This window comes from Bombina bombina, chromosome 9 (assembly GCF_027579735.1).
Source record: "Bombina bombina isolate aBomBom1 chromosome 9, aBomBom1.pri, whole genome shotgun sequence".
Classification (NCBI taxonomy): Eukaryota; Metazoa; Chordata; class Amphibia; order Anura; family Bombinatoridae; genus Bombina; species Bombina bombina.
In genome coordinates this window covers 232,967,588-232,994,409 of record NC_069507.1, presented here as the reverse complement: position 1 = coordinate 232,994,409, position 26,822 = coordinate 232,967,588, and the positions used below count along the sequence as shown (strand labels likewise).

The window sequence follows — 26,822 nt, the reverse complement described above, 5'->3', positions numbered from 1 at the left end:
TAATTGAATGCAGATTTTCTGCTTAAAGGGACACTGTACCCAAAAATTTTCTTTCATGATTCAGATTGAGCAAGAAATTTTAAGCAACTTTATAATTTACTCCTATTATCAAATTTTCTTCATTCTCTTGGTATCTTTATTTGAAATGCAAGAATGTAAGTTTAGATGCCGGCCCATTTTTGTGAACAACCTAGGTTGTCCTTGCTGATTGGTGGATAAATTCATCCACCAATAAAAAAGTGCTGTCCAGAGCACTGAAACCAAAAAAAAAAAAGCTTAGATGCCTTCTTTTTCAAATAATGATAGCAAGAGAACGAAGAAAATTTGATAATAGGAGTAAATTAGAAAGTTGCTTAAAATTGCATGCTCTTTCTGAATTACAAAAGAAAAAAAATGGGTTCAGTGTCCCTTTAACCATTAACATCAGTTCAAAATGTGTTCAATTAATAATTTAATTCTGAGTAATTTTACAATGAATAATTTTAACCCTTCAAACACTACATTGTAATCATGATGAGCATTTAGACAATCACATATAACTTATGCAAGTTGTATAGTTTAAAAGGGTAAAATGTTACTCCTTGATCCTAGCATTTTGGGGTTTTACTTTAAATTCAAACAACCTTGTCTGGTTCCTAAAAATGCGTGTGTGGCTCATCCATATTTTTCCTGTTCCTATATTTCATAAAACTTTGTCCACCTCTGAGCTAATGAATCCTGTTAGCAATATTTATTGTACAGCATACAACATGACCTTTGGTCATTTAAAATAATCTTCTTGCAGATCACTTATGTGGAGAAGGCTGGAGCCACGTGGGAGATGCTTGTCTGCATATCAACTCCAGCCGAGATAGTTATGACAACGCTAAGCTATACTGTCACAAGCTCAATGGCAATCTCGCCTCTCTGACAAACTCCAAAGAGGTGGATTTTGTCCTGGATGAAATGCAAAAGTACACAGTACAGGTAAAGCTCAAAAATATTGTACAAGTAGGTCTGACTTTAGAAGTAAAGGGACAGTAAACCTTAAAAATAATGTTATATAATTCTGCACATAGTGCAGAATTATATAACATTATATTAGCGCAAACACTGTAGAACCTAATATTCCCTTATAATTTTTAAAAGAAACGGCTGTTTTACAGTCCCGCTCTCTGTGATCTTCTGAGCGGGTCTGTTTGTTTTACACAGCGCATCGGGCCAGTTGTATAGTCACAGCCCGGCCCGACCGCGCCATTATACTAAGTGCAGCTCGCTCCCGCAGCCCGCTGTCAGACAGAGCAGGAGCCAGCTGCACTTAGTATAATGGCGCGGTCGGGCCGGGCTGTGACTATACAACTTGCCCGATGCGCTGTGTAAAACAAACAGACCAGCTCAGAAGATCACAGAGAGCGGGTCTGTAAAACAGCCGTTTCTTTTAAAAATTATAAGGGAATATTAGATTCTACAGTGTTTGCGCTAATATAATGTTATATAATTCTGCACTATGTGCAGAATTATATAACATTATTTTTAAGGTTTACTGATACATACTTTAGATTACAGTTATGTACTTAAAGTGAAGGTAAAGTTTTTCGTTTTTGCAGCCTGTATTCTATTCCTCATCTAATATATAGTATGATCGCAACTTTTTTTTTTTTTTTTTTTTTTATATATATTATTGTTATAAATACACTTTATATTTACATTCCCGGCCGTTCCTAGCTCCGCCCTCCATGTATTTCCGGTTAATTGCCTTTATTACGTACAGAGCGGTCCCACCCGCTCTGTACGTACTTCAAATGCGCGTTCCCGATTGCCGGAACAATTGCGCATGCGCACCATTCCCCATACAATCGATTTGCGCCTGCGTGACCCAAGAAATGTTATGTCTAAAGCGCAGGAGTCAATCGTTGCAACATGGTATTCAATGACTAGCTATTCATTCATTACTATGTTGTAAGCGAATTGTGAACGCTGCAAGGGCCCGATCCGATATGCAGCGTCGCCCGCAAATGCCGGCGACGCTGAAATTTGCGCTGGTTTGGTATCCTATATATGAGCGTAACCTAGAAGTTACGCTCGTATATTTCTGCCGTCGCCCGTAGTTTTTTGGGCCATGGGCAGGTATACCAAACCAGCGCAGTTTGGTATCCAATATACAGCGTAAGGACTTATGTGGCGAAAATGGAGAAATCTTACTCCATTTTCACCTCGCCACAAAAAGCAGCCGTAGTAAGCCTTACGCTGTCTATTGGAGCCCCGTAACTCCCTAAACTAGCTACAAAATAAACCTAACACCTAACGCATGCGCAATGTCTATCTACCTGTCAACCGCGATCCCCCGCCGCAATCCCTAATAAAATATTTAACCCCTAAACCGCCGCTCCCGGACCCCGCCGCCACCTACATTAACTACCCCCTAATGTGATCCCCCTACACCGTCGCCAACTATATTAAACTACCCCCTAAAGTGAGCCCCTTACACCGCCGCCATCTACCTTACCTACCCACTAAAGTGAGCCCCTTACACCGCCGCCATCTACCTTACCTACCACCGCCGCCATCTATTTTAAAATTATTAACCCCTAATTTTATCCCCCTACCCCGCCGCCACCTATATTATATTAATTAACCCCTAATCTAATCCCCCTACCCCGCCGCCAGCTATATTAAATAATTTAACCCCTAAAATACTAAACTATCCCTACCACTAAACCCAAGTCTAACCCTACAAATAGCCCTGAAAAGGGCTTTTTGCGTGGCATTACCCCAAAGTAAACTGCTCTATTGCCAGCCCTTAAAAGTGCTTTTTGTGGGGCTTTGCCCCAAAGAATTCAGCTCTTTTACCAGCCCTTAAAAGGGCTTTTGGCGGGGCTTTGTCACAAAGTAAACTGCTCTTTTGCATCTAATCTAAATCCCCCTACACCGCGGCCACCTATAATAAATGTATTACCCCCTAATCTAATCCCCCTACACCGGCCCTACCTATAGTAAATGTATTAACCCCTAATTTAATCCCCCTACACCGCCGCCGCCTATATTAACTATATTAACCCTAATTATATTAGGGTTAATATAGTTAATATAGTTATTATATTATATATATTAACTATATTAACCCTAATTATATTAGGGTTAATATAGTTAATATCATTATTATATTATCTATATATTAAGTATAATAACCCTATCTAACTCTAACATCCCTAACTAAACTCTTATTAAAATAAATCTAATATTAATATTATTAATGAAAATATTCCTATTTAAATCTAAATACTTACCTATAAAATAAACCCTAAGATAGCTACAATGTAATTAATAATTACATTGTAGCTATTTTAGGGTTTATATTTATTTTACAGGTAACTTGGTATTTATTTTAACTAGGTACAATAGCTATTAAATAGTTAATAACTATTTAATAGCTACCTAGTTAAAATAATTACCAATTTACCTGTAAAATAAATCCTAACCTAAGTTACAAATACACCTACACTATCAATAAATTAAATAAACTACAAATATCTAAACTAAAATACAATAAAATAATCGAAACTAAATTACACAAAAAACAAACACTAAATTACAAAAAATAAAAAAAAATATTACAAGATTTTTAAGCTAATTACACCTATTCTAAGCCCCCTAATAAAATAATAAAGCCCCCAAAATAAAAAAATTTCCCTACCCTATTCTAAATTAAAAAAAGTTAGCTCTTTTACCTTACCAGCCCTTAAAAGGGCCTTTTGCGGGGCATGCCCCAAAGAAAACTGCTCTTTTGCCTGAAAACCCCCCCACAATACCACCCCCCAACATTACAATCCACCACCCACATACCCCTAATCTAACCCAAACCCCCATTAAATAAACCTAACACTACCCCCCTGAAGATCTCCCTACCTTGTATTCACCCAGCCGAGCAGAACTCTTCATCCGATCCGGGCGATGTCTTCAATCAAGCTGCAGAGAGTCTTCTTCCATCCGGCGATGTCTTCAAGCAAGCGGCAGAGAGTCTTCTTCCATCCGGTGATGTCTTCAAGCAAAGCGGCATCTTCAATCTTCTTTCTTCGCTCCTCCGCCGCGGAGCATCCATCTGGCACGACGACTTCCTGACGAATGAGGTTCCTTTAAATGACGTCATCTAAGATGGCGTCCGTCGAATTCCGATTGGCTGATAGGATTCTATCAGCCAATCGGGATTAAGGTAGAAAAATCTGATTGGCTGATTGAATCAGCCAATCAGATTCAAGTTCAATGGGCAATTGATGACATATCATTATGGACGTGTGTAAGGAAAGAAACATATATTTATGTACCTGCTCTAATACGTGCTGCTAACAAGCTGGATTTTACCTTTGTGGCGGTTAAACACATAGGGCAAGATTACAAGGGGAGCAAAAGATTTGTGCCCAAGCAAAAAGGGGTTTATTGCGGGGGTTTGTGCTCATCGAGCTTACCACTTGTATTACAAGTGAAAGGTAAATGCGATCGCTTGAGCGCAATCATGATATATGCTAGAATGATTACAGAGACTTCAGAGCTCTGGTTAACTGCTTCACAGCACATAAAAGTGTCACAAAAAACATCAAAAATACTCTACAAAGTATAGTTACAAAATGTGAATATTTCACATTCTGGAATCTTTTCTTCCTCACTGTATTGATAGGCATTGGTGCAGTATTTATGCTCTGCCCATACAATCTGACCTCCTGCTACATATTGCTTAGACTGACAGGACTCTGGGTAAGAATATGCAGATGAGGAGAGAGGGAATCCATATTCAAAATGGATATTTGAAGCAAAAAAAGGTGAGGCATGTTTCTCATTTGCATATCCTTACCCAGAATCCAGTGTTTTTGTGGATAACACTGGTCATTCAGATTATCTGTGGAGGGGTGTACAGGTGGGCTACACAATGTTTTACTGTATGTAGATGTGAGAATGTAGATCCTCCTAAAACAATGCTCCTCAAATCATATTTGTGTAGTAAATTAGTTGTGTTTTGTTTAATAGCTTTAAAGCCAATGGAAAAAAAAAAGGATCTAATTGAAAACACATATACAAGTACAGCCTTATTATGGAGCTTTTACGTTGTCACTTCTGCTGAATTCATGACCATATATTAACACTGCAATCAGACCTGTTTGTACTTTGACTGCTAGTTTCTAATCTACATGCCTGCTAATGATGAATACGCTTTGCACTAGCGAGGAAGCTGTACATTCTGATGATTTCAGCACATTCCATTTGAAAGGCTGCTTTAAAAGTGCCTCTAGGCTGGGATGTCAAGCAACATAGTCCCTAGCGCAATGTCGCACTTAAACACCTTCTATAACATGACACATGGCATATTTGCATCTCTGTGCTCCCCATCGGCTGTACAATTTGGGTAAACCTCAGATAAGCTGGGCTTTACTGCCCAGGAGACAAAATACAATAATCTTTGCATGTTGAGGTGCTTACCCATGGTTAAATGAACATTAAGGTATCACCAGCTGCTAATGAAATGTTACAGTGATTTATACCTTGCTGCCATTTCATCTGTGAAAGGCAAAGTAGGAAAAGCAATTCCCTTTTTCATTCTGTCTGCCTTTCTTGTCTTAACATGTCTTTATAAGTTATAAAGATGGGTTTGCTACCTTCTGTGCTTTTTAATCTGTATGAAAAGCTATTTTTCTTGCAGTCTAAAACACTTTAATCAAATGTACTCTACAACTGGAAAGTATTCAGAGTCATTACGCATAGATGTTGTTTGGTTTGGATATCTCTTAAAGGAACATAAAGGTGTAAAAAAATGTTCTAATATGTTGGTATGCTTTTCAACAACTTATACCCAAAGAACAAAATACATTTGTTTAAATAAGTAGACTGAAAAGTCTCTTAAAATTACATTATCTTTCTGTACCATGAAAGCTACATTTTGACTTTTATTCCTTTAATAAGTATGTTCTGCATTTCTAATTGACATGGGCCTCTAGTTAACAAGGCCTGTCGGACCAGATCCGACAGTGCGGATCAGGTCCGACAGACCTCGCTGAATACGGCGAGCAATACGCTCGCTGTATTCAGCATTGCACAAGCAGCTCACAAGAGCTGCTGGTGCAATGCCGCCCCCTGCAGACTCGCAGCCAATGGGCCGCCAGCAGGGAGGTGTCAATCAACCCGATCGTACTCGATCGGGTTGATTTCTGGCGATGTCTGTCCGCCTGCTCAGAGCAGACGGACAGGTTATGGAGCATCGGTCTTTGTGACCGCTGCTTCATAACTGCTGTTTCTGGCGAGTCTGCAGGCTCGCCAGAAACACCGGGGCATCAAGCTCCATTCGGAGCTTGATACATATGCCCCTAAATTCCTTTCCTTTATTGTTGTCAGCTCATTTGAAAATTGCTGTTTGAATTCTAAAACTGAGATTGACCCTTTACACTGGATTTTCCCCACTTTACAAAGGGGCCAATTTATTAAAGGGCAGACGGACGTGATATGATGTAGCTTATGTCCGCCGCACATCGATAAATGCCTACAGCATACGCTGTCGGCATTTATCATTGCACAAGCAGTTCTTATGAACTGCTTGCGCAATGCCGCCCCCTGCAGATTCGCAGCCAATCAGCCGCTAGCAGGGGGTGTCAATCAGCCTGATCGTATGGGATCGGGAGGATTGCACACCGCAACCTCAGAGCAGGCGGACTAGTTATGGAGCACTGGTCTTTAGACCATTCGGAGCTTGATAATTCGCCCCCAAAGAGTGCACATATTTGTTTCTCAAATTAATGCTACACAAATGTCCATTGAAAATGAATGAAACTTGTGATATGAACTTAACACTTTGTTACTTTTTTTCTATTGCATATTTTGATTAAAACAATTTGTACTAATGTCTTTGTTAGTGATCACATCAAAATAGTTGCTTTTAACTGTTGAATCTGTCCCCTATGGTGAAACAGCCAATACTTAAGTATTAGCTATAGAAAAGTAAACACGAGTTAACAGCAGAAATCAAACGCCCAGTGGGGGTAGATACAAAAAAGTCCTGCCCATTTGGAAGGGTGATCATTCAGTAACTTTAAATACAATGACCTATTATGTTTGCCTGAATACATTAACCCTTTAAGGGCTAGATTACGAGTAGATCGCTATTTTGCGCTCCCGCTCGTGCTTTAACTTCACTAGACGAAGGCTTTTTGCACGATTTGGGTTGCACTCTTGGATAGATGAGAGAAATGGAATAAAATGGAAACAGTAGTTAAACTGATTAAGGTAGAAACAGAAATGTACTTGAAAAATCTGTGTGCTGCACTTGAGACTGACAAGATGTATGCAAAGCATACTGTAAAATTGAAGGGACATTCTACTCAGGAAAACAGCTGTAGGAAACCATTTCAAGTGTGCTGAGTTTGAAGGGACAGTCTACTTTATTTTTGCTATTTTTTAAAAGCTAGATAACACATTTACTACCCAATTCCTGCTTTGCACAACCAACATTGTTATATTAATATACTGTATAACCTTTAACCATCTAAATCTCTGACGGTTTCTAAGCCTCTGCAGGCTGCCTCTTATCTTAGTGCATTGTATCAGCTTTTCACAGCTAGACAGTGCTAGTTTATGTGTGCCATGTAGATATTATTTATGAGTCTGCATTAATTGGCTAAAATGCAAGTCTGTAAATAGCACTAAGGTAAATGGGGCAGTCTGCAGAGGCTTAGACACAAGGTAATTACAGAGGTAAAAGTGTAATAATAGAACAGTGTTGGTTATGCAAAACTGGTGAATGTATATTAAAGGGATTATCTATCCTTTTAAACAATAACAAACATTTTCATGTATACTGTCCCTTAAAAAAATGAATCTTTGCCTTAAAATATGTGTTCTATAAAATTTTTATTCATCTCTAAAATAATCTATCTTTCATATCCAAAAGAATGTTGGTTTCTGTTGCTGTTTCTTGTTTACATAGCTTTTCAGTAGCAAATACTGTAGTGCTGACATTTTCAGTGTAGGTGTCAGTTTTAACAGTAGCTATTTCAAATAAACAAATAAAGGTAAACAGTTTAAACTGACATTGTTCTGTAAAATGCTCTCCCCTTCAATGTGTTTCCAATTATATAATTTTACCTGCTGAATTTAAATGGACACTTAAATGGACATTTTCCAATTTACTTCCATTGTCAAATTTTGCACAGCATTTTTATAAAAACTATTTCTGAGGCACTAGCTCATACTGATAGCTTACAGGGTATACGTATACTAGTCTGTGATTGGCTGATGTCTGTCACATGATACAGGGGACCGGCAAATGGGGAAAAAATAAATTTGCCAGGAAAAAAATCTACTGCTTATTTAAAATTCAGAGAAAATGCTATTGTATCGTATTTTTATTATGCACTTTTTAATTATGCAGTTGTACTATATTTAGTGGTCGTTTTTTAATCCCTTTGCACGGGTTAACACAGTCATATACAAACAATGCTCTCACATATTCTTTTGTACCTTTATATCCCTTTAAATTGTTTACAAATAGTTCTTTCACTTTTATGTTGTAAAATCACTGATTTTGCTTACATGAATTCTATAGAAAATATATGCAAACAAGCAGCAGAAATCAACCTCCAAGTGGGTGTGGGAGGGAGTCCTTCCCATTTAAAAGGGTGTAGCTGTGATTCACACTTTTTAAAGGGAACTCTTGCTTTTGTTTAAAACTGTAGCTTGTCCCACTTCCTAGGGCAAATCCCGTGGTTTTAGTTAAACATATTGCTTTATGCACTTTGCAAAATGTTAAAGAAAACTTTGTCACATAATTGTTCTTGGACTCTTTAGGGAGCGTTGAACAAACTCTAGTTTTTATAAAAGTGAGAGGTGTGTAATGTTTTTGATAAAATAACAAGTACTTGCAAGTGTCGGAAGTGGCACTTTACAGATTTTTAACTCTTGCATTAATAATGTCAAAGCAATCACATGCAGTCTGCTGTGCATAAATATTTTATTTAATTCATCTGCTGTCATAAACACCCAGGATGCTCATTTGGCGAATAAAACCTACAGAAAACAGAAATAGATGAACAGCGACACGATCAAGGAAGGAGCCATTGTACTCATTTCTTACAACCCAGACAAATGGACACAATTATGAACAGCTTCAAACTTTAGAACTGCAACAAATCATCAAAATGATTGAAACTTGTAAAATCACTTTGTAGAACTAGTGGTGACAGCGTTACATGTGATGATCATTAAAAAGATATTAAAGGGGCATGAAGCCTATTGTTCTTTCTTTCATGATTTAGATAGGAAATGTAATTTAAGCACCTTTCCCGTTTACTTCTATTATCAAATTTAGTTTGTTCTCTTGCTATCCTTTGTTGAAGGAGCAACAATGCACTACTGTATGTTAGCTGAACACATCTGGTGAGTCTAATGGCAAGAGACCTATATGTGTAGCCACCAATTAGCAGCTAGCGTTCAGTACTGCACTTCTGCTCCTGAGCCTACCTAGGTATGCTTTTCAACAAATAATATCAAACAGAACAAAGCAAAGGGAAAGTTGTTTAAAAAGACACGCTCTATCTGAATCATGAAAGTTTAATATTAACTTCACTGTCCGATTAATGTTATTATGGATTGACATAGTGTGCATTACCTATGAAACATTGTATCTGCATAGAAATTAAAGGCACACTAAAGTGACAATTACATTTTTATGGTGTGGCTAGAACATGCTATTTTAAATAGTTTTACAAATTGTTTTCTTGGTAGTCTTTGTTGAAGAGGAAAAATTTGGTAGGCTCATAGGAGCTCAGGAGTGTGCACGTGTCTAACACCCTATAGCAGCAGTATTTGCAACAATGCACTGCACTGCTACAAATAATGATGCAAAATACTGTTGCCATAGAGATATGAAGATACATGCATGCTCCTGAGCCTCTGATTTTCAATTGTAATATATTTCCCACAGTTCTTTGTGGCTCTAGAGTGATACCTTAACTATGTGTTGAATCCATTTGTGGGAGTTAAACACATAGACTTGCAACACAACTAGTGTTAAATATATATGTCCTAACAAATTAGAGCTTGTCATTTTTTTCACTAGAATTGTACTTTAAGTGAGACATTGGCACAAAATGTTTAACTTCTTTAATATCATGTTAGAGAAAACAAAACAAAATATAAAAGTCTCATTAAAACAATACAACATTCTGTGTTATGTTTTCCATTAAAACATTTGATTTTGGCCACTGATTTCAATGTAAACACAATGCAGGAAATAGACTTTAAAAATCTTAGCCTTTTTGCAAAATTGTATTTGTAAGTATAATCAATATTTAATGTATATAAACTGACAATAGTAAATCATTCTTTTGCAGCATAGGAAATAACTTATTTGATGGACTATTTAGTATAAACTAATTTAAATACTTAATGTAATTATTATTAAATGGAGGTGCACATTTTATTGAAAATGCTAAAAAGATAGAATTTACGATTTTACATTTTCTATAGCCTTTTTCGTAAGTCTCATAGGAAATTTCGAAGTGACATTATTTTAATTCCATTGTGTATAAAATCTTAATTGTAAAGTCAAAACTTTCTAAAGTTGCTGATTCTTTTAGACGTACTGAATGCATTGTTATATAATTCTGCAGGCACCCAGGTCTTATAGTTTCAGTAGTTTTAAGGATCATTGTTAGCTGGAATTACATTTTCAGGAACATATATGGATTTTTTTTCTGGTTGCTCTGAAAAGAACAATTGAGCTGATTTTGGAACACAGAGTACTTCTTGAGAAGTCAATACAAACTGGTTTTGGCATTAAACGTTTGTAGAGCTGCAGATAAAAGTGCAATTTCTATTTATTTTTTCTTCTTTTTTTCATATACATCTTTTTTCCCCCTGTTTTTAGAAACTGTCACCTTGGGTCGGTTTACGGAAAATCAATATCTCATACTGGGGATGGGAAGATATGTGTCCATTTACCAATACCACCCTGCAGTGGCTCCCGGGAGAACCTAACGATTCTGGATTCTGTGCCTACTTGGAGAGACCAGAGGTGGCGGGTCTGAAGGCAAACCCATGTACTGCCATGGCTGACGGGCTAGTGTGCGAGAAGCCAGGGGGTATGTGTTTGCCAATTTATTGCAGAAAGCGACTATAAAATTCACACAATTAAGATTGTCAATTTGCCACATCACTCCATGGCAGGCAATGAGTTAAATGTAACTTTATTGATTTAATCATTTACATATGTTGACAATAATTACTTTTAAAATATGTTTTATGGGATTGCTGTGCAATTGAGACCAGTGTATGTATATATATATATATATATATATATATATATATATATATATATATAGTTTACAGTGCCTATTTAACTCTATAAACAATTTAGCTTTCAGTGAGTTTTGCTATTTCAGCAAACCATGTTTTCTTTGTCTTCTAAATGTATCAGTAGATGTTATGTCCGGTAACCCTAACTGATCAAGTACTAAAACTAATGTTTACCTTGTCACAAGAGCTAACACTCTGCTACAAGGTTTATCGGAGCAGTGGTTATTATTCTGCTTAGAAAGCAGTATAAAGCTTTAAAATACACTATTTAAAGCATTTTGGAAGAAAAGTTAATATATAATTCTTGTGGTATACACTGTGACCCTTATTGAGATTTATTATTATTATTATTATTATTATTATTATCATCATCTTTTATTAACATTTTCATCTGTTATCAATATTATTTTGTTTTATTTTCAAACACCACTATATTCCGTAGTGCTGGATACAGGAATAGACAGTGATACTGATTTATGGTAAAAAAAGAATACAGATACATTCAACAAACTAACAAATAAATGCATTATTACAGGAGGGAAAGCTTGCACTGTCAGATGATGTAGGCTCTGTTGCAGGAATATCTGCATTGGGGCTCAGCACATGTGAAATACTAAAGCTCATTTCTCCAACATAGGTGTGTCCGGTCCACGGCGTCATCCTTACTTGTGGGATATTCTCTTCCCCAACAGGAAATGGCAAAGAGCCCAGCAAAGCTGGTCACATGATCCCTCCTAGGCTCCGCCTACCCCAGTCATTCTCTTTGCCGTTGTACAGGCAACATCTCCACGGAGATGGCTTAGAGTTTTTTAGTGTTTAACTGTAGTTTTTATTATTCAATCAAGAGTTTGTTATTTTAAAATAGTGCTGGTATGTACTATTTACTCAGAAACAGAAAAGAGATGAAGATTTCTGTTTGTATGAGGAAAATGATTTTAGCACCGTAACTAAAATCCATGGCTGTTCCACACAGGACTGTTGAGAGCAATTAACTTCAGTTGGGGGAACAGTGTGCAGTCTCTTACTGCTTGAGGTATGACACATTCTAACAAGACGATGTAATGCTGGAAGCTGTCATTTTCCCTATGGGATCCGGTAAGCCATGTTTATTAAGATAGTAAATAAGGGCTTCACAAGGGCTTATTAAGACTGTAGACTTTTTCTGGGCTAAATCGATTCATTATTAACACATATTTAGCCTTGAGGAATCATTTATTCTGGGTATTTTGATATGATTATATCGGCAGGCACTGTTTTAGACACCTTAGTCTTTAGGGGCTTTCCCTAATCATAGTCAGAGCCTCATTTTCGCGCCGGTATGGCGCACTTGTTTTTGAGGACAGCATGGCATGCAGCTGCATGTGTGTGGAGCTCTGATACATAGAAAAGTCTTTCTGAAGGCATCATTTGGTATCGTATTCCCCTTTGGGCTTGGTTGGGTCTCAGCAAAGCAGATTCCAGGGACTGTAAAGGGGTTAAATATAAAAACGGCTCCGGTTCCGTTATTTTAAGGGTTAAAGCTTCCAAATTTGGTGTGCAATACTTTTAAGGCTTTAAGACACTGTGGTGAAATTTTGGTGAATTTTGAACAATTCCTTCATACTTTTTCGCAATTGCAGTAATAAAGTGTGTTTAGTTTAAAATTTAAAGTGACAGTAACGGTTTTATTTTAAAACGTTTTTTGTGCTTTGTTATCAAGTTTATGCCTGTTTAACATGTCTGAACTACCAGATAGATTGTGTTCTGACTGTGGGGAAACCAAGGTTCCTTCTCATTTAACTATATGTATTTTATGTCATAAAAATTTTTTTTGTAAAAATGATGCCCAAGATGATTCCTCAAGTGAGGGGAGTAAGCATGGTACTGCATCATCCCCTCCTTCGTCTACACCAGTCTTGCCCATACAGGAGGCCCCTAGTACATCTAGTGCGCCAATACTCCTTACTATGCAACATTTAACGGCTGTAATGGATAATTCTATCAAAAACATTTTAGCCAATATGCCCACTTATCAGCGAAAGCGCGACTGCTCTGTTTTAGAAAATTCTGTAGAGCATGAGAACGCTGATGATATGGTTTCTGAAGGGCCCCTACACCAGTCTGAGGGGGCCAGGGAGGTTTTGTCTGAGGGAGACATTTCAGATTCAGGAAACATTTCTCAACAAGCTGAACCTGATGTGATTACTTTTAAATTTAAGTTGGAACATCTCCGCGCTCTGCTTAAGGAGGTGTTATCCAATTTGGATGATTGTGATTATCTGGTCATTCCAGAACCACTATGTAAAATGGAAAAGTTCTTAGAGGCCCCGGGGCCCCCCGAAGCTTTTCCTATATCCAAGCGGGTGGCGTACATTGTTAGTAAAGAATGGGACAGGCCCGGTATACCTTTAGTACCTCCCCCCATATTTATAAAATTGTTTTCCTAGAGTCGACCCCAGAAAGGACTGATGGCAGACAGTCCCCAAGGTCGAGGGGGCGGTTTCTACTCTACACAAGCGCGCCACTATACCCATAGAAGATAGTTGTGCTTTCCAAGATCCTATGGATAAAAAATTAGAAGGTCTGCTAAAGATGTTTGTTCAGCAAGGTTCCCTTCTACAACCAATTGCATGCATTGTCCCTGTCACTGCAGCCGCGTGTTTCTAGTTTGATGAGCTAGGAAAGGCGATTATTAGTAATGCTTCTTCCTATGAGGAAATTATGGACAGAATTCGTGCTCTTAAATTGGCTAATTCTTTCACCCTAGACGCCACCTTGCAATTGGCTAGGTTAGCGGCGAAAAAATTCTGGGTTTGCTATTGTGGCGCAGAGCGCTTTGGTTAAAATCTTGGGCAGCGGATGCGTCTTCCAAGAACAAATTGCTTGACATTCCTTTCAAGGGGAAAACACTCTTTGGCCCTGACTTGAAAGAGATTATCTCTGATATCACTGGGGGCAAGGGCCACGCCCTTCCTCAGGATAGGTCTTTTCAAGACCAAAAATAAACCTAGTTTCGTCCCTTTCGCAGAAACGGATCAGCCCCAAGGGCTACGTCCTCTAAGCAGGAAGGTAATACTTCTCAAGCCAATCCAGCCTGGAGACCTATGCAAGGCTGGAACAAAGGAAAGCAGGCCAGGAAACCTGCCACTGCTACCAAGACAGCATGAAATGCGGGCCCCCGATCCGGGACCGGATCTGGTGGGGGGCAGACTCTCTCTCTTCGCTCAGGCTTGGGCAAGAGATGTTCTGGATCCTTGGGCGCTAGAAATAGTCTCCCAAGGTTATTCTCTGGAGTTCAAGGGGCTTCCTCCAAGGGGGAGGTTCCACAGGTCTCAGTTGTCTTCAGACCACATAAGAAGACAGGCATTCTTACATTGGGTAGAAGACCTGCTAAAAATGGGAGTGATTCATCCTGTTCCATTAGGAGAACAAGGGATGGGGTTCTACTCCAATCTGTTCATAGTTCCCAAAAAAGAGGGAACGTTCAGACCAATCTTAGATCTCAAGATCTTGAACAAGTTTCTCAAGGTTCCATCGTTCAAGATGGAAACCATTCGAACACTTCTTCCTTCCATCCAGGAAGGTCAATTCATGACCAAGGTGGATTTCAAAGGATGCGTATCTACATATTCCTATCCACAAGGAACATCATCGGTTCCTAAGGTTTGCATTCCTGGACAAGCATTTCCAGTTCGTGGCGTTTTCTTTCGGATTAGCCACTGCTCCTAGGATTTTCTCATAGGTACTAGGGTCCCTTCTGGCGGTGCTAAGACCAAGGGGCATTGCTGTAGTACCTTACTTGGACGACATTCTGATTCGAGCGTCGTCCCTTCCTCAAGTAAAGGCTCACACGGACATTGTCCTGGCCTTTCTCAGATCTCACGGATGGAAAGTGAACGTGGAAAAGAGTTCTCTATCTCCGTCAACGAGGGTTCCCTTCTTGGGAACTATAATAGACTCCTTAGAAATGAGGATTTTTCTGACAGAAGCCAGAAAAACAAAACTTCTAGACTCTTGTCGGATACTTCATTCTGTTCCTCTTCCTTCCATAGCGCAGTGCATGGAAGTGATAGGTTTGATGGTAGCGGCAATGGACATAGTTCCTTTTGTGCGCATTCATCTAAGACCATTACAACTGTTCATGCTCAGTCAGTGGAATGGGGACTATTCAGACTTGTCTCCGAAGATACAAGTAAATCAGAGGACCAGAGACTCATTCCGTTGGTGGCTGTCCCTGGACAACCTGTCACAAGGGATGACCTTCCGCAGACCAGAGTGGGTCATTGTCACGACCGACGCCAGTCTGATGGGCTGGGGCGCGGTCTGGGGATCCCTGAAAGCTCAGGGTCTTTGGTCTCGGGTAGAATCTCTTCTACCGATAAATATTCTGGAACTGAGAGCGATATTCAATGCTCTCAAAGCTTGGCCTCAGCTAGCGAGGGCCAAGTTCATACATCAACCATCAGGGGGGAACAAGGAGTTCCCTAGCGATGGAAGAAGTGACCAAAATCATTCTATGGGCGGAGTCTCACTCCTGCCACCTGTCTGCTATCCACATCCCAGGAGTGGAAAATTGGGAAGCGGATTTTCTGAGTCGTCAGACATTGCATCCGGGGGAGTGGGAACTCCATCCGGAAATCTTTGCCCAAGTCACTCAACCGTGGGGCATTCCAGACATGGATCTGATGGCCTCTCGTCAGAACTTCAGAGTTCCTTACTACGGGCACAGATCCAGGGATCCCAAGGCGGCTCTAGTGGATGCACTAGTAGCACCTTGGACCTTCAAACTAGCTTATGTGTTCCCGCCGTTTCCTCTCATCCCCAGGCTGGTAGCCAGGATCAATCAGGAGAGGGCGTCGGTGATTTTGATAGCTCCTGCGTGGCCACGCAGGACTTGGTATGCAGATCTGGTGAATATGTCATCGGCTCCACCATGGAAGCTACCTTTGAGACGAGACCTTCTTGTTCTAGGTCCGTTCGACCCACTCCAGCTGACTGCTTGGAGATTGAACGCTTGATCTTATCAAAGCGAGGGTTCTCAGATTCTGTTATTAATACTCTTGTTCAGGCCTGAAAGCCTGTAACCAGAAAAATTACCACATAATTTGGTATATCTGTTGGTGTGAATCTGCAGGATTCCCTTGGGACAAGGTTAAGATTCCTAAGAGTCTATCCTTCCTTCGAGAAGGATTGGAAAAAGGATTATCTGCAAGTTCCTTGATGGGACAGATTTCTGCCTTGTCTGTGTTACTTCACAAAAAGCTGGCAGCTGTGCCAGATGTTCTAGCCTTTGTTCAGGCTCTGGTTAGAATCAAGCCTGTTTACAAAATTTTGACTCCTCCTTGGAGTCTCAACCTAGTTCTTTCAGTTCTTCAGGGGGTTCCGTTTGAACCCTTACATTCTGTTGATATTAAGTTATTATCTTGGAAAGTTTTGTTTTTGGTTGCAATTTCTTCTGCTAGAAGAGTTTCAGAATTATCTGCTCTGCAGTGTTCTTCTCCTTATCTGGTGTTCCATGCAGATAAGGTGGTTTTGCGTACTAAACCTGGTTTTCTTCCAAAAGTTGTTTCTAACAAAAACATTAACCAGGAGATAGTTGTGCCTTCTTTGTGTCCTAATCCAGTTTCAAAGAAGGAACGTTTGTTGCACAACTTGGATGTAGTTCGTGCTCTCAAATTTTACTTAGCAGCTACTAAGGATTTCAGACAAACTTTGTCTTTGTTTGTTGTTTATTCTGGTAAACGGAGAGGTCAAAAAAGCAACTTCTACCTCTCTCTCCTTCTGGATTAAAAGCATTATCCGATTGGCTTATGAGACTGCCGGACGGCAGCCTCCTGAAAGAGTCACAGCTCACTCCACTAGGGCTGTGGCTTCCACATGGGCCTTCAAGAACGAGGCTTCTGTTGATCAGATATGTAAGGCAGCGACTTGGTCTTCACTGCACACTTTTTCTAAATTTTACAAATTTGATACTTTTGCTTCTTCTGAGGCTATTTTTGGGAGAAAGGTTTTGCAAGCCGTGGTGCCTTCCATTTAGGTGACCTGATTTGCTCCCTCCCTTCATCCGTGTCCTAAAGCTTTGGTATTGGTTCCCACAAGTAAGGATGACGCCGTGGACCGGACACACCTATGTTGGAGAAAACAGAATTTATGTTTACCTGATAAATTACTTTCTCCAACGGTGTGTCCGGTCCACGGCCCGCCCTGGTTTTTTTAATCAGGTCTGATAATTTATTTTCTTTAACTACAGTCACCACGGTAACATATGGTTTCTCCTATGCAAATATTCCTCCTTAACGTCGGTCGAATGACTGGGGTAGGCGGAGCCTAGGAGGGATCATGTGACCAGCTTTGCTGGGCTCTTTGCCATTTCCTGTTGGGGAAGAGAATATCCCACAAGTAAGGATGACGCCGTGGACCGGACACACCGTTGGAGAAAGTAATTTATCAGGTAAACATAAATTCTGTTATAAATACTGGACTGGGCCATTGTCTTGTAAGTTCTCAAAAGGGACATTGTACACTAGATTTTTCCTTGCATAATTGATTTGTAGATGATTAATTTATTTAGCCCATCTGGGAGTGTTTTTGCAACAATGTTTAGTTTTGCTTATTTTTTTTATTAACACTGTGCTGATTTTCAGACTCCTAGCCAAGCCCTAAAGTGACAGATGTAGACCCAGGTCTAGAGACTCCTCCTGCACATGTTTGTCTAAAGGGTATTTTCATAAGCAGGGAAGGGGGGAGTGTCTGTTCTTCCCGATTTCCCAGCCCCTTTCACTGGGTGTCCCAGCCTAACCTCATCAACAGTGCTAAAGTGAGAGCTTCTAAGTACCTTTTTAAAAAGGTTTTATACTGGATTTTTAGTTCTGTATCTGTGCATATTCTTCTTTACAGTAGTTTATATTACATGCAGTTATTTGAAGTTGGTGTGAATTTTTATACTGTGCATGTCCTGGAACCTCATTTGTTTTTTCAACAAAAGTACATATGTGCATACCCCTGTACTCATCATCCGACTGGCAACCAGGCTAAAGGTAAAAGTGGAGTATGGGAAGGGGAATCATTAGTGATAATTCATATCATAACTATTATAAAAATAATGATGTGCAATCACATATGATTTAAAGGCAAATTTAAATGACTTTCCAATTTATTTCAATTATCTAATTTGTTTTGTTATCTTTGTATCATTTTTTGAAAAGTATACCTAAGTAGGCTCAGAAGCTGCTTATTGGTGCCTTGTGTCATTGGCTGTCAGCTAGCTCCCGGTAGAGCATTACTGCTCCTTCATCAAAGAATACCAAGATAATGAAGCAAATTAAATAATAGAAGTAAATTGCAAAGTTGTGTAAAAATAATGAACTATTTGAATAATGAAAGAAAAATTGAGTTTCTTGTCCCTTTAACCAATTAATATTAGTTTTAAAATTACACCTACATATCATTTTCAGGCTAATTTTTATTTTGAATACATCATTAAATCTAGCATTAATTTACTGTCCCTTTAATGTAATTGTTTATATGAAATAGCTGTAATTAATGTAAATATCAGCTGTTTCTTATTGTGAATAACTGAAACAATCTATATGTTTGTGAAACAAATGATTGCAAGTTACAAAGCAAGTGAATGTTCCTTATTCCGCTCACTATCTCCAGTTGTATCTGGGTCTTCCCTCTCGGCACAGTACAAGCCAGCAGCATTTTGTCATCGCTGCCACTATATTGGCCATTAAATGTCTCACCGTAGGTAACAGTTTCATCATAAAGAGACATCTAAGAGATCCTGGTTTTACAATTTCTAAACAGCAACTTTTACTGCTGTTTGCAATGAGCAGTGCTGATAACAACCCTTTTTGGAAAGACTCCTTTAAACAAGACACTCCATTTTTTTTTCACTGCGACTATAAATTGCCATTTTGTACCTTTCTGGGTGTCGTTTCCTCTGGGGTCACTAACCTTTTGTTATGCTCTGGGTCCCTCTGAGCATTATTAAATCTGGTACAAGTCCATTATCTGCTCAGGATTTTTATCGGAGCGATCTCCCGGTGCCCTAAGAGAGAAAAACATACAATAAAGAAAACCTGGATGTCATCCTACAAAAATGACCAAAGTTCTGTAAAGCAGCAAGTTCTTAAAGGGACAGTAAACACCTTAAGAATTGTATGTAAAGAGCCAGATTACAAATAGTGCGCTAATTAGCACTTTCGCTCGCACGCAAACACCACTGGAAGTAAACTTTTAACGTGCACAGGTAGGCATGCATTACAAGTTGAAAGTAAAATGTTTGCATGCGTAAAACCCAATGCTTGCTAACTTTAGTACTTCGGATATCGCGATCGCGTTAACTTCTCTCCATAGACTTCAAAGGTGCAAACCTGATGTGCACTACATTAGTTTAGCTCGAGGTAATGCATTTACTTTCAACTTGTAAAATGTGCACAAGTTGACTCGGTTGCAATATTTCTTAGCGCGACTTGCGCTAACAACGGCCACTGCTTGTAATAGTTACTCATAATGAAAGAACTTTGCTATATATTTACATTATTTATTTTTCTCTTTTTTCATGTAATTTAGCTCTAATAATTTAGCAAATTCTAATTCTCAGAATTTGAAATGCACCCTGCTGATTTCTGGAGGCTAACCTTGCTACTTATCTGTCCCAAATTGGCTTTATCGGATATAGAACTTGCCTAGCTAAGTCAGACTTGCCTCTAGTCTAAAAAACGTCGTGTTCCTTAAAAACATATCTCTTTAAAGATCCATGCAACTTACTTTACGTCCACCTGTCCTGTCGATCATTTTATGTAAATATGATTTACAGCTTACAGCGACCCAAGGGCCGGGCCCTCTACCCTTACGACTTATGTGATTGTCTTCTGATTATTGTACCCCATAACTGTATCCGTACAATTTATTTATATGTTTTCTGTTTATTGTACCCTGTAATTTAATGTTACAGAGCTGCTTAATATGTTGGTGCTTTATAAATAAACCATAATAATAATCTTAATAATAATAATCAGATAACAATGCATTTCATACTAACTTTATGACCCTTGCTTGTTGTCTTTAGGCTAAAGATGAGATTGACTCCTCTAAATAAGGCAAATTGTGGCTGTAGATTGACTATTGAACATTAATTGCAGTAAAAATTATGTTTTTTGTTCTAAAATCGTTAGGACTTGGTTGATATGTTATTCCTGTACCCTTTGATTAGGCTTTTCATTTATGAGTACCCCCTCTCTTTATTACCCCCACCAATCCCTCAAAAAAGTTGATGTTTTTTTTAATTTAAACTATTTATTATCAGGGTATTGTCAGGTATTAATTAACTATTTATTATCAGGGTAAACCCAGATAATTAATAGTTTATTAATACCTGACAATGCCCTGATAATAGTTGATTAATAACTGACAATACCCTGATAATAAATAGTTTAAGGTAAGCTATACCTGAATGGCATACGATGTACGTGTATAAACAGGAATAAAGCTCAGATCTCATTCTCAGGAGGAGCCCTGCTGTGTGTTTGGTGGCCCTGGGGGGGGGGGAGTCAAAGTGTAATGATCATAAAAATAAATATTTAAATTTTTGAGATCAGATCGGCATTAACCACCCAGCCACTACGGATGTTTTTAGTTGGAAGCGAAGCAATCTGAATCAAGCAAGCACTAGCAGCAGTACTTTACATACCGGCACTGACTATAACTTATTTGGGGATGCAGACCCACCTCGCCTGTGTGTCTCGCAACATCCACGGCTCTACCACACGTGTACACGTACTACACGCAGCTATGCTGCTGCAGTGCTGCTTCTAACACTCACAGTCAAAATTTTGTTCACGGGGGTGGGTGGAGCAGGAGGCTAAGCTGGTGACACAGGGTGATCATTAATATGTGGACCAGAGTCATCCACACCCGGTCCACATATTTCAGGTGCAGGAGCTCCCATCTGCCTATATGCCAGGCCAGGACTTCACTTGTCACTTTCCGGCTGAGTGCTCCTTCCTTCCACAGTTCCATGATGGTTATTAGTTGATGACCCATTGAGAGTTTTCCCCCCGACCCTTGCCCCGCATTTTCCTCCATTACCAAAAATATTTTCACATACCCCCTACCGGTCCGCCGCGTACCCCTAGGGGTTGGGAACCGCTGTTCTATAGCAACACAACAGAAATGTATTGTAATTACAACGTCTTTACTTTCCTTTTAAAGGACCAGTAAACTTTGTTTTTTTGACACAATACATCAATATTAAAAGTTTATTTTCTCTCAATCATAACAATATACAAATCATGCAATAATATAGGTTTTCTAGTTGGACAAAGATAAGCATTGTACTTCTTAATTTTAATACCGGCAATCACTGTGCAATAATAAATTAGTCATTAGCATATTTTTTAACCTGGCCCGCTCCTTTTTGCATGCACACTCCTTTTTTTACACATACGGATGCGCATTACCATCAGCTTTCTTATAACAATTTTGTAAAGCAACGGTAATATGTCATTCGTTTTCAGCAAATAATGAGCGCAGATTTGTAACGCCTAGGGGCCGATTTATCAAGCTCCTTATAGAGACCGCTGCTCCATAACTTGTCCGCCTGCTCTGAGGCAGCGGAATGAAATCAACCTGATCTAATATGATCCTGTCGATTGACACCCCCTGCTGGTACAATGATAAATGCCTAGAGCGTATGCTGTCAGCATTTATCGATCTGCAGCGGACATGATACGCTACATCGTATCATGTCCGCTCGCACTATAATAAATATACCCCTTAAAGTCTGTAGACACACAGTAAAACAGAGAGGTGCACTCAACTGGGCTTAGAACAGAAGCTGGAAAACCTCCTTGCTTAGTCCCTCCTTACTCCCAGGGTGCAGTCTCTTTTAGCTCACTGTGCCTTTCATAAAGAAAACATTTCCTGTAGCATATTAGTCTGACCCTGCCAAAATACCAGGCATTTCTCCTCTGAACAAGAGAAAGCAACAAACCCCAGACATACATTTCAGCCTCTATGGGCCTTGTCAGTGAGGTTCTTATGTATTCCTCTTTGGCATGTGTGCAAGGAGTCCATGTCTGGGTGCCCTTTTTACTCTTAGGGCGACTTAAGAGCATTTGCATACAACACAGAAAAACAGAGAAATGCACTCCTGTAGCATATTAGACAGACCCTGCCAAATGACAGCCCAGCATCGAAATAAAGTCTGCAGCTCAGTGTTCCCAAATTATAGGGACACTGAACTCAAATTTTTTCTTTCACGATTTAGATAGCGCATGCAATTTTAAGCAACTTTCTAATTTACTCCTATTATCAAGTTTTCTTCGTTCTCTTGCTATCTTTATTTGAAAAAGAAGGCATCTAAGCTTTTTTATTGGTACAGAACTCTGGACAGCACTTTTTTATTGGTGGATTAATTTATCCACCAATCAGCAAGAACAACCCAGGTTGTTTACCAGAAATGGGTCGGCATCTAAACTTACATTCTTGCATTTCAAATAAAGATACCAAGTGAATGAAGAAAATTTGATAATAGGAGTAAATTAGAAAGTTGCTTAAAATTTCATGCTCTATCTGAATCATGAAAGAAAAAATTTGGGTTCAGTGTCCCTTTAAGCATTTACATTTTATCTAAAACATGAAAGATTCCATAGTTTTTACATATTTGTTGGTGTCATAATTATGCTGGTATTTAATAAACTATTTTCCAATGAGCTATTTTTACTTACAGTTGTACCGGTATCCATGGTTGATCTTAAGGCTTCATTGAGTAAATTGAGAAGGATGATCCCCAGTGTAAGACGGGCTCTTCACGTATCACTACGGGAGTGACAACGCATGTTAAAGTGACGTTACTAACATTGTTATGCACATGCGTGCACTCCCGTGCAAATTCATGAGGAAGGCACCTGTGTAGCCCTCCGTGATACAAAATTAATAATGAGTATCAGGGAAGGCTTAGAAATAAGTAGGAAAAAATATTTTATGCATTTATTGTTAAGAGTTTTAAAGTTTAAATACTGCAAATATTTTTTGTTTGTGTTTACTGACCCTTTAAGTGCTGCACAATATCTGATTCTGCTAAAAGTGTTTGCATAACAGTAAATGCTAATGCACATGTTGAAAACATTCTTTCAAGGAAAAATGGCAATATAGATACATTAAACTAGTGGTACAGTAACTGATATTTTTTTTTGTTCTACCAAAAAGAGATCAGTTAAAATTCTATTGGAGATATTGACCCCATATTGTCAAGTAAATTCCATTACCCTGAAGAAGAGGGAAAAATGGGAGAATAAAGTGCAGAAGAGAAATGTATTTGTATTTTATTATTATTGCACTATTTATTGCATATAACTGTAACCCCTGCAAAGAGATTAATCACATACATCACAACTCCAGAGCAGCGATGCACTGCTGGGAACTAGTGGAACAAATATGTGTAAACCAGTGACAAGAGGCTTATGTGTGTAGCCACAAATCACCAGCTCTCATTCTAGAAGTATAGTGCTGCTCCCTACCTAAGTATGCTTTACAATAAAGGATACAAAGAATAAAGGCAATTTGATAACAGAAGTAAATTGAATTTGAAAAGTTTCTTAAAATGACATGCTCTATCTGAGCCACGAAAGTACGTCCTAAAAAAAAAAAATACAGTTAATTCCTGAGGACGTACGTCGTACGTTGTTGGTCTTGGAAAGCGGTGGAAGCGATCCTGATCGCTTCCAGCCACTTTCCGGTTATTATCGATATTGAGGCATCCTGCAATAACCATTTTTAGCCCTCCGGTGCAGAGAGAGCCACTCTGTGGCCCTCTCTGCACCGGACATCGGTGGCCGGTATCGTTGGTGGGTTGGAGACGATGTGGAAGGCGGGTGGGCGGCTATCGATGGCTTCAAGTAGGAAGTGGGAGGCGGGATCGGGGGCGCGCACGGATGCACGCGTGCATGGAGGACGGCAGGCGGATGCGTGCACAGAGAGGGAGCGGGTGGGAACCGCTACACTACAGAAAAAAGTGATGTAAAGAAGTGGGAGAAAGGGGGGAGGGAATGAATTTAAAAAGTATCTAAGGGATCTGGGAGGTTGGACTTTGGGGGGGAAGCTACACTACAGAAAAAATTAAAAAATATTTTTTAAAAAAATGTATTTTACTTTAAACTGGGTACTGGCAAACAGCTGCCAGTACCCAAGATGGCTCCCAATAAGGTAGAGGGAAGGGTTAGAGAGTTGTTTGGGGGGGATCAGGAAGGTTGGGGGCTAAGGGGGGATCCTACACAGTAGCAAAAAAGATGACGGGGACAATTGTGGGGTGGGAGAGGGAAGGGAGCTGTTTGGGAGGGATCAGGGGCTGTGATGTGTCAGGTGGGAGGTTGATCTCTACACTAAAGCTAAAATTAACCCTGCAAGCTCCCTACAAGCTACCTAATTAACCCCTTCACTGCTAGCCATAATACACGTGTGATGCGCAGCGGCATTTAGCGGCCTTCTAATTACCAAAAAGCAATGCCAAAGTCAAATATGTCTGCTATTTATGAACAAAGGGGATCCCAGAGAAGCATTTACAACCATTTGTGCCATAATTGCACAAGCTGTTTGTAAATAATTTCAGTGAGAAACCTAAAGTTTGTGAAAAAAAATTGTGAAAAAGTGAACAATTTTTTTTATTTAATCCCATTAGGCGGTGAAATGGTGGCATGAAATATACCAAAATGGGCCTAGATCAATACTTTGGGTTGTCTACTAAAAAAAATATATACATGTCAAGGGATATTCAGGGATTCCTGAAAGATATCAGTGTCCCAATGTAACTAGCGCTAATTTTGAAAAAAAGTGGTTTGGAAATAGCAAAGTGCTTCTTGTATTTATTGCCCTATAACTTGCAAAAAAAGCAAAGAAGATGTAAACATTGGGTATTTCTAAACTCAGGACAAAATTTAGAAACTATTTAGCATGGTTGTTTTTTTATGGTTGTAGATGCGTAAGAGATTTCGGGGGTCAAAGTTAGAAAAAGTGTTTTTTTCCATTTTTTCCTCATATTTTAGAATTTTTTTATAGTATATTATAAGATATGATGAAAATAATGGTATCTTTAGAAAGTCCATTAAATGGCGAGAAAAACGGTATATAATATGTGTGGGTACAGTAAATAAGTAAGAGGAAAATTACAGCTAAACACAAACACCGCAGAAATGTAAAAATAGCCCTGGTCCCAAACGGACAGAAAATGGAAAAGTGGTCTGGTTACTAAGGAGTTAAAGAAACATGAAACGCCAGTATTTTGTTTCATGATTCAGATAGAGCATGCAATTTTAAACAACTTTCTGTTTTACTTCTATTGTCATATTTTCTTCGTTCCCTTAATATCTTTTGTTGAAAAGCAGGGACATAAGCTCAGGAGCACTATATGGCAGCAGTTCTGCAAGAATGTTATCCATTTGCAAGAGCACTAGATGGCAGCAGTTTTGTATGAATGTTATTCATTTGCAAGAGCACTAGATGGCAGCAGTTTTGTATGAATGTTATTCATTTGCAAGAGCACTAGATGGCAGCAGTTTTGTATGAATGTTATTCATTTGCAAGAGCACTAGATGGCAGCAGTTTTGTGTGAATGTTATCCATTTGCAAGAGCACTAGATGGCAGCATTATAAGAATGTTATCCATTTGCAAGAGCACTAGATGGCAGCACTATAAGAATGTTATCCATTTGCAAGAGCATTAGATGGCAGCATTATAAGAATGTTATTCATTTGCAAGAGCACTAGATGGCAGCATTATAAGAATGTTATTCATTTGCAAGAGCACTAGATGGCAGCATTATAAGAATGTTATTCATTTGCAAGAGCACTAGATGGCAGCAGTTTTGTGTGAATGTTATCCATTTGCAAGAGCACTAGATGGCAGCAGTTTTGTATGAATGTTATTCATTTGCAAGAGTACTAGATGGCAGCAGTTTTGTGTGAATGTTATTCATTTGCAAGAGCACTAGATGGCAGCACTGTTTCCTTGCAAGTGTGCTCAAAACACTATAGGTATCTCTTCAACAAAGAATACCATAAGAACATAGCAAAATTTATAATAGAAGTAAAATGGAAACATTTTTAAAATTGTATGTTCTGTCTGAATCACAAAATATTCTTTTTCGGTTTCATATCCCTTTAAGTATTTTCAGCAATGAATAAACCTAAATAATTGAAACCTAACAGTAGTGCTTTCCCTCTTCCAAGAAAAATGCCTCCCCATCAACCTATAGGCACACTCCATCATAAATCCTTTTCTACCAATCTGATCAAGAGTTATACACCAGCCAGCATCAATGGCAATAAAACCAAGGGGTACCACCGCAGCTGAGACAAACCTAAACACAGCGAATATAGAGGGGGTTTCAGGAGCTTATCCTTGTTATTTTGCTCCAGAAGATAATGTGCATACAACTTTTAATAGATAAATCCCTCTCATTGCAAACACCATACCCTATATGTGACCCTCCGATCCTCCAAGTGGGTTATATAGGGTCTTCTTTTACTGC

General features: G+C 39.0%; 1 protein-coding gene across 1 annotated transcript in view; it reads left to right on the top strand.

Moving 5' to 3' along the window:
• Positions 1-26,822, top strand: part of ATRNL1 (attractin like 1) — a 1,671,159-nt gene that overhangs the window by 436,408 nt on the left and 1,207,929 nt on the right. Inside the window, exons 15-16 of the mRNA XM_053692689.1 lie at positions 785-966; positions 10,883-11,096. Coding sequence (XP_053548664.1) covers positions 785-966; positions 10,883-11,096 — 396 coding nt within the window. The remainder of the gene's footprint in view (positions 1-784; positions 967-10,882; positions 11,097-26,822) is intronic.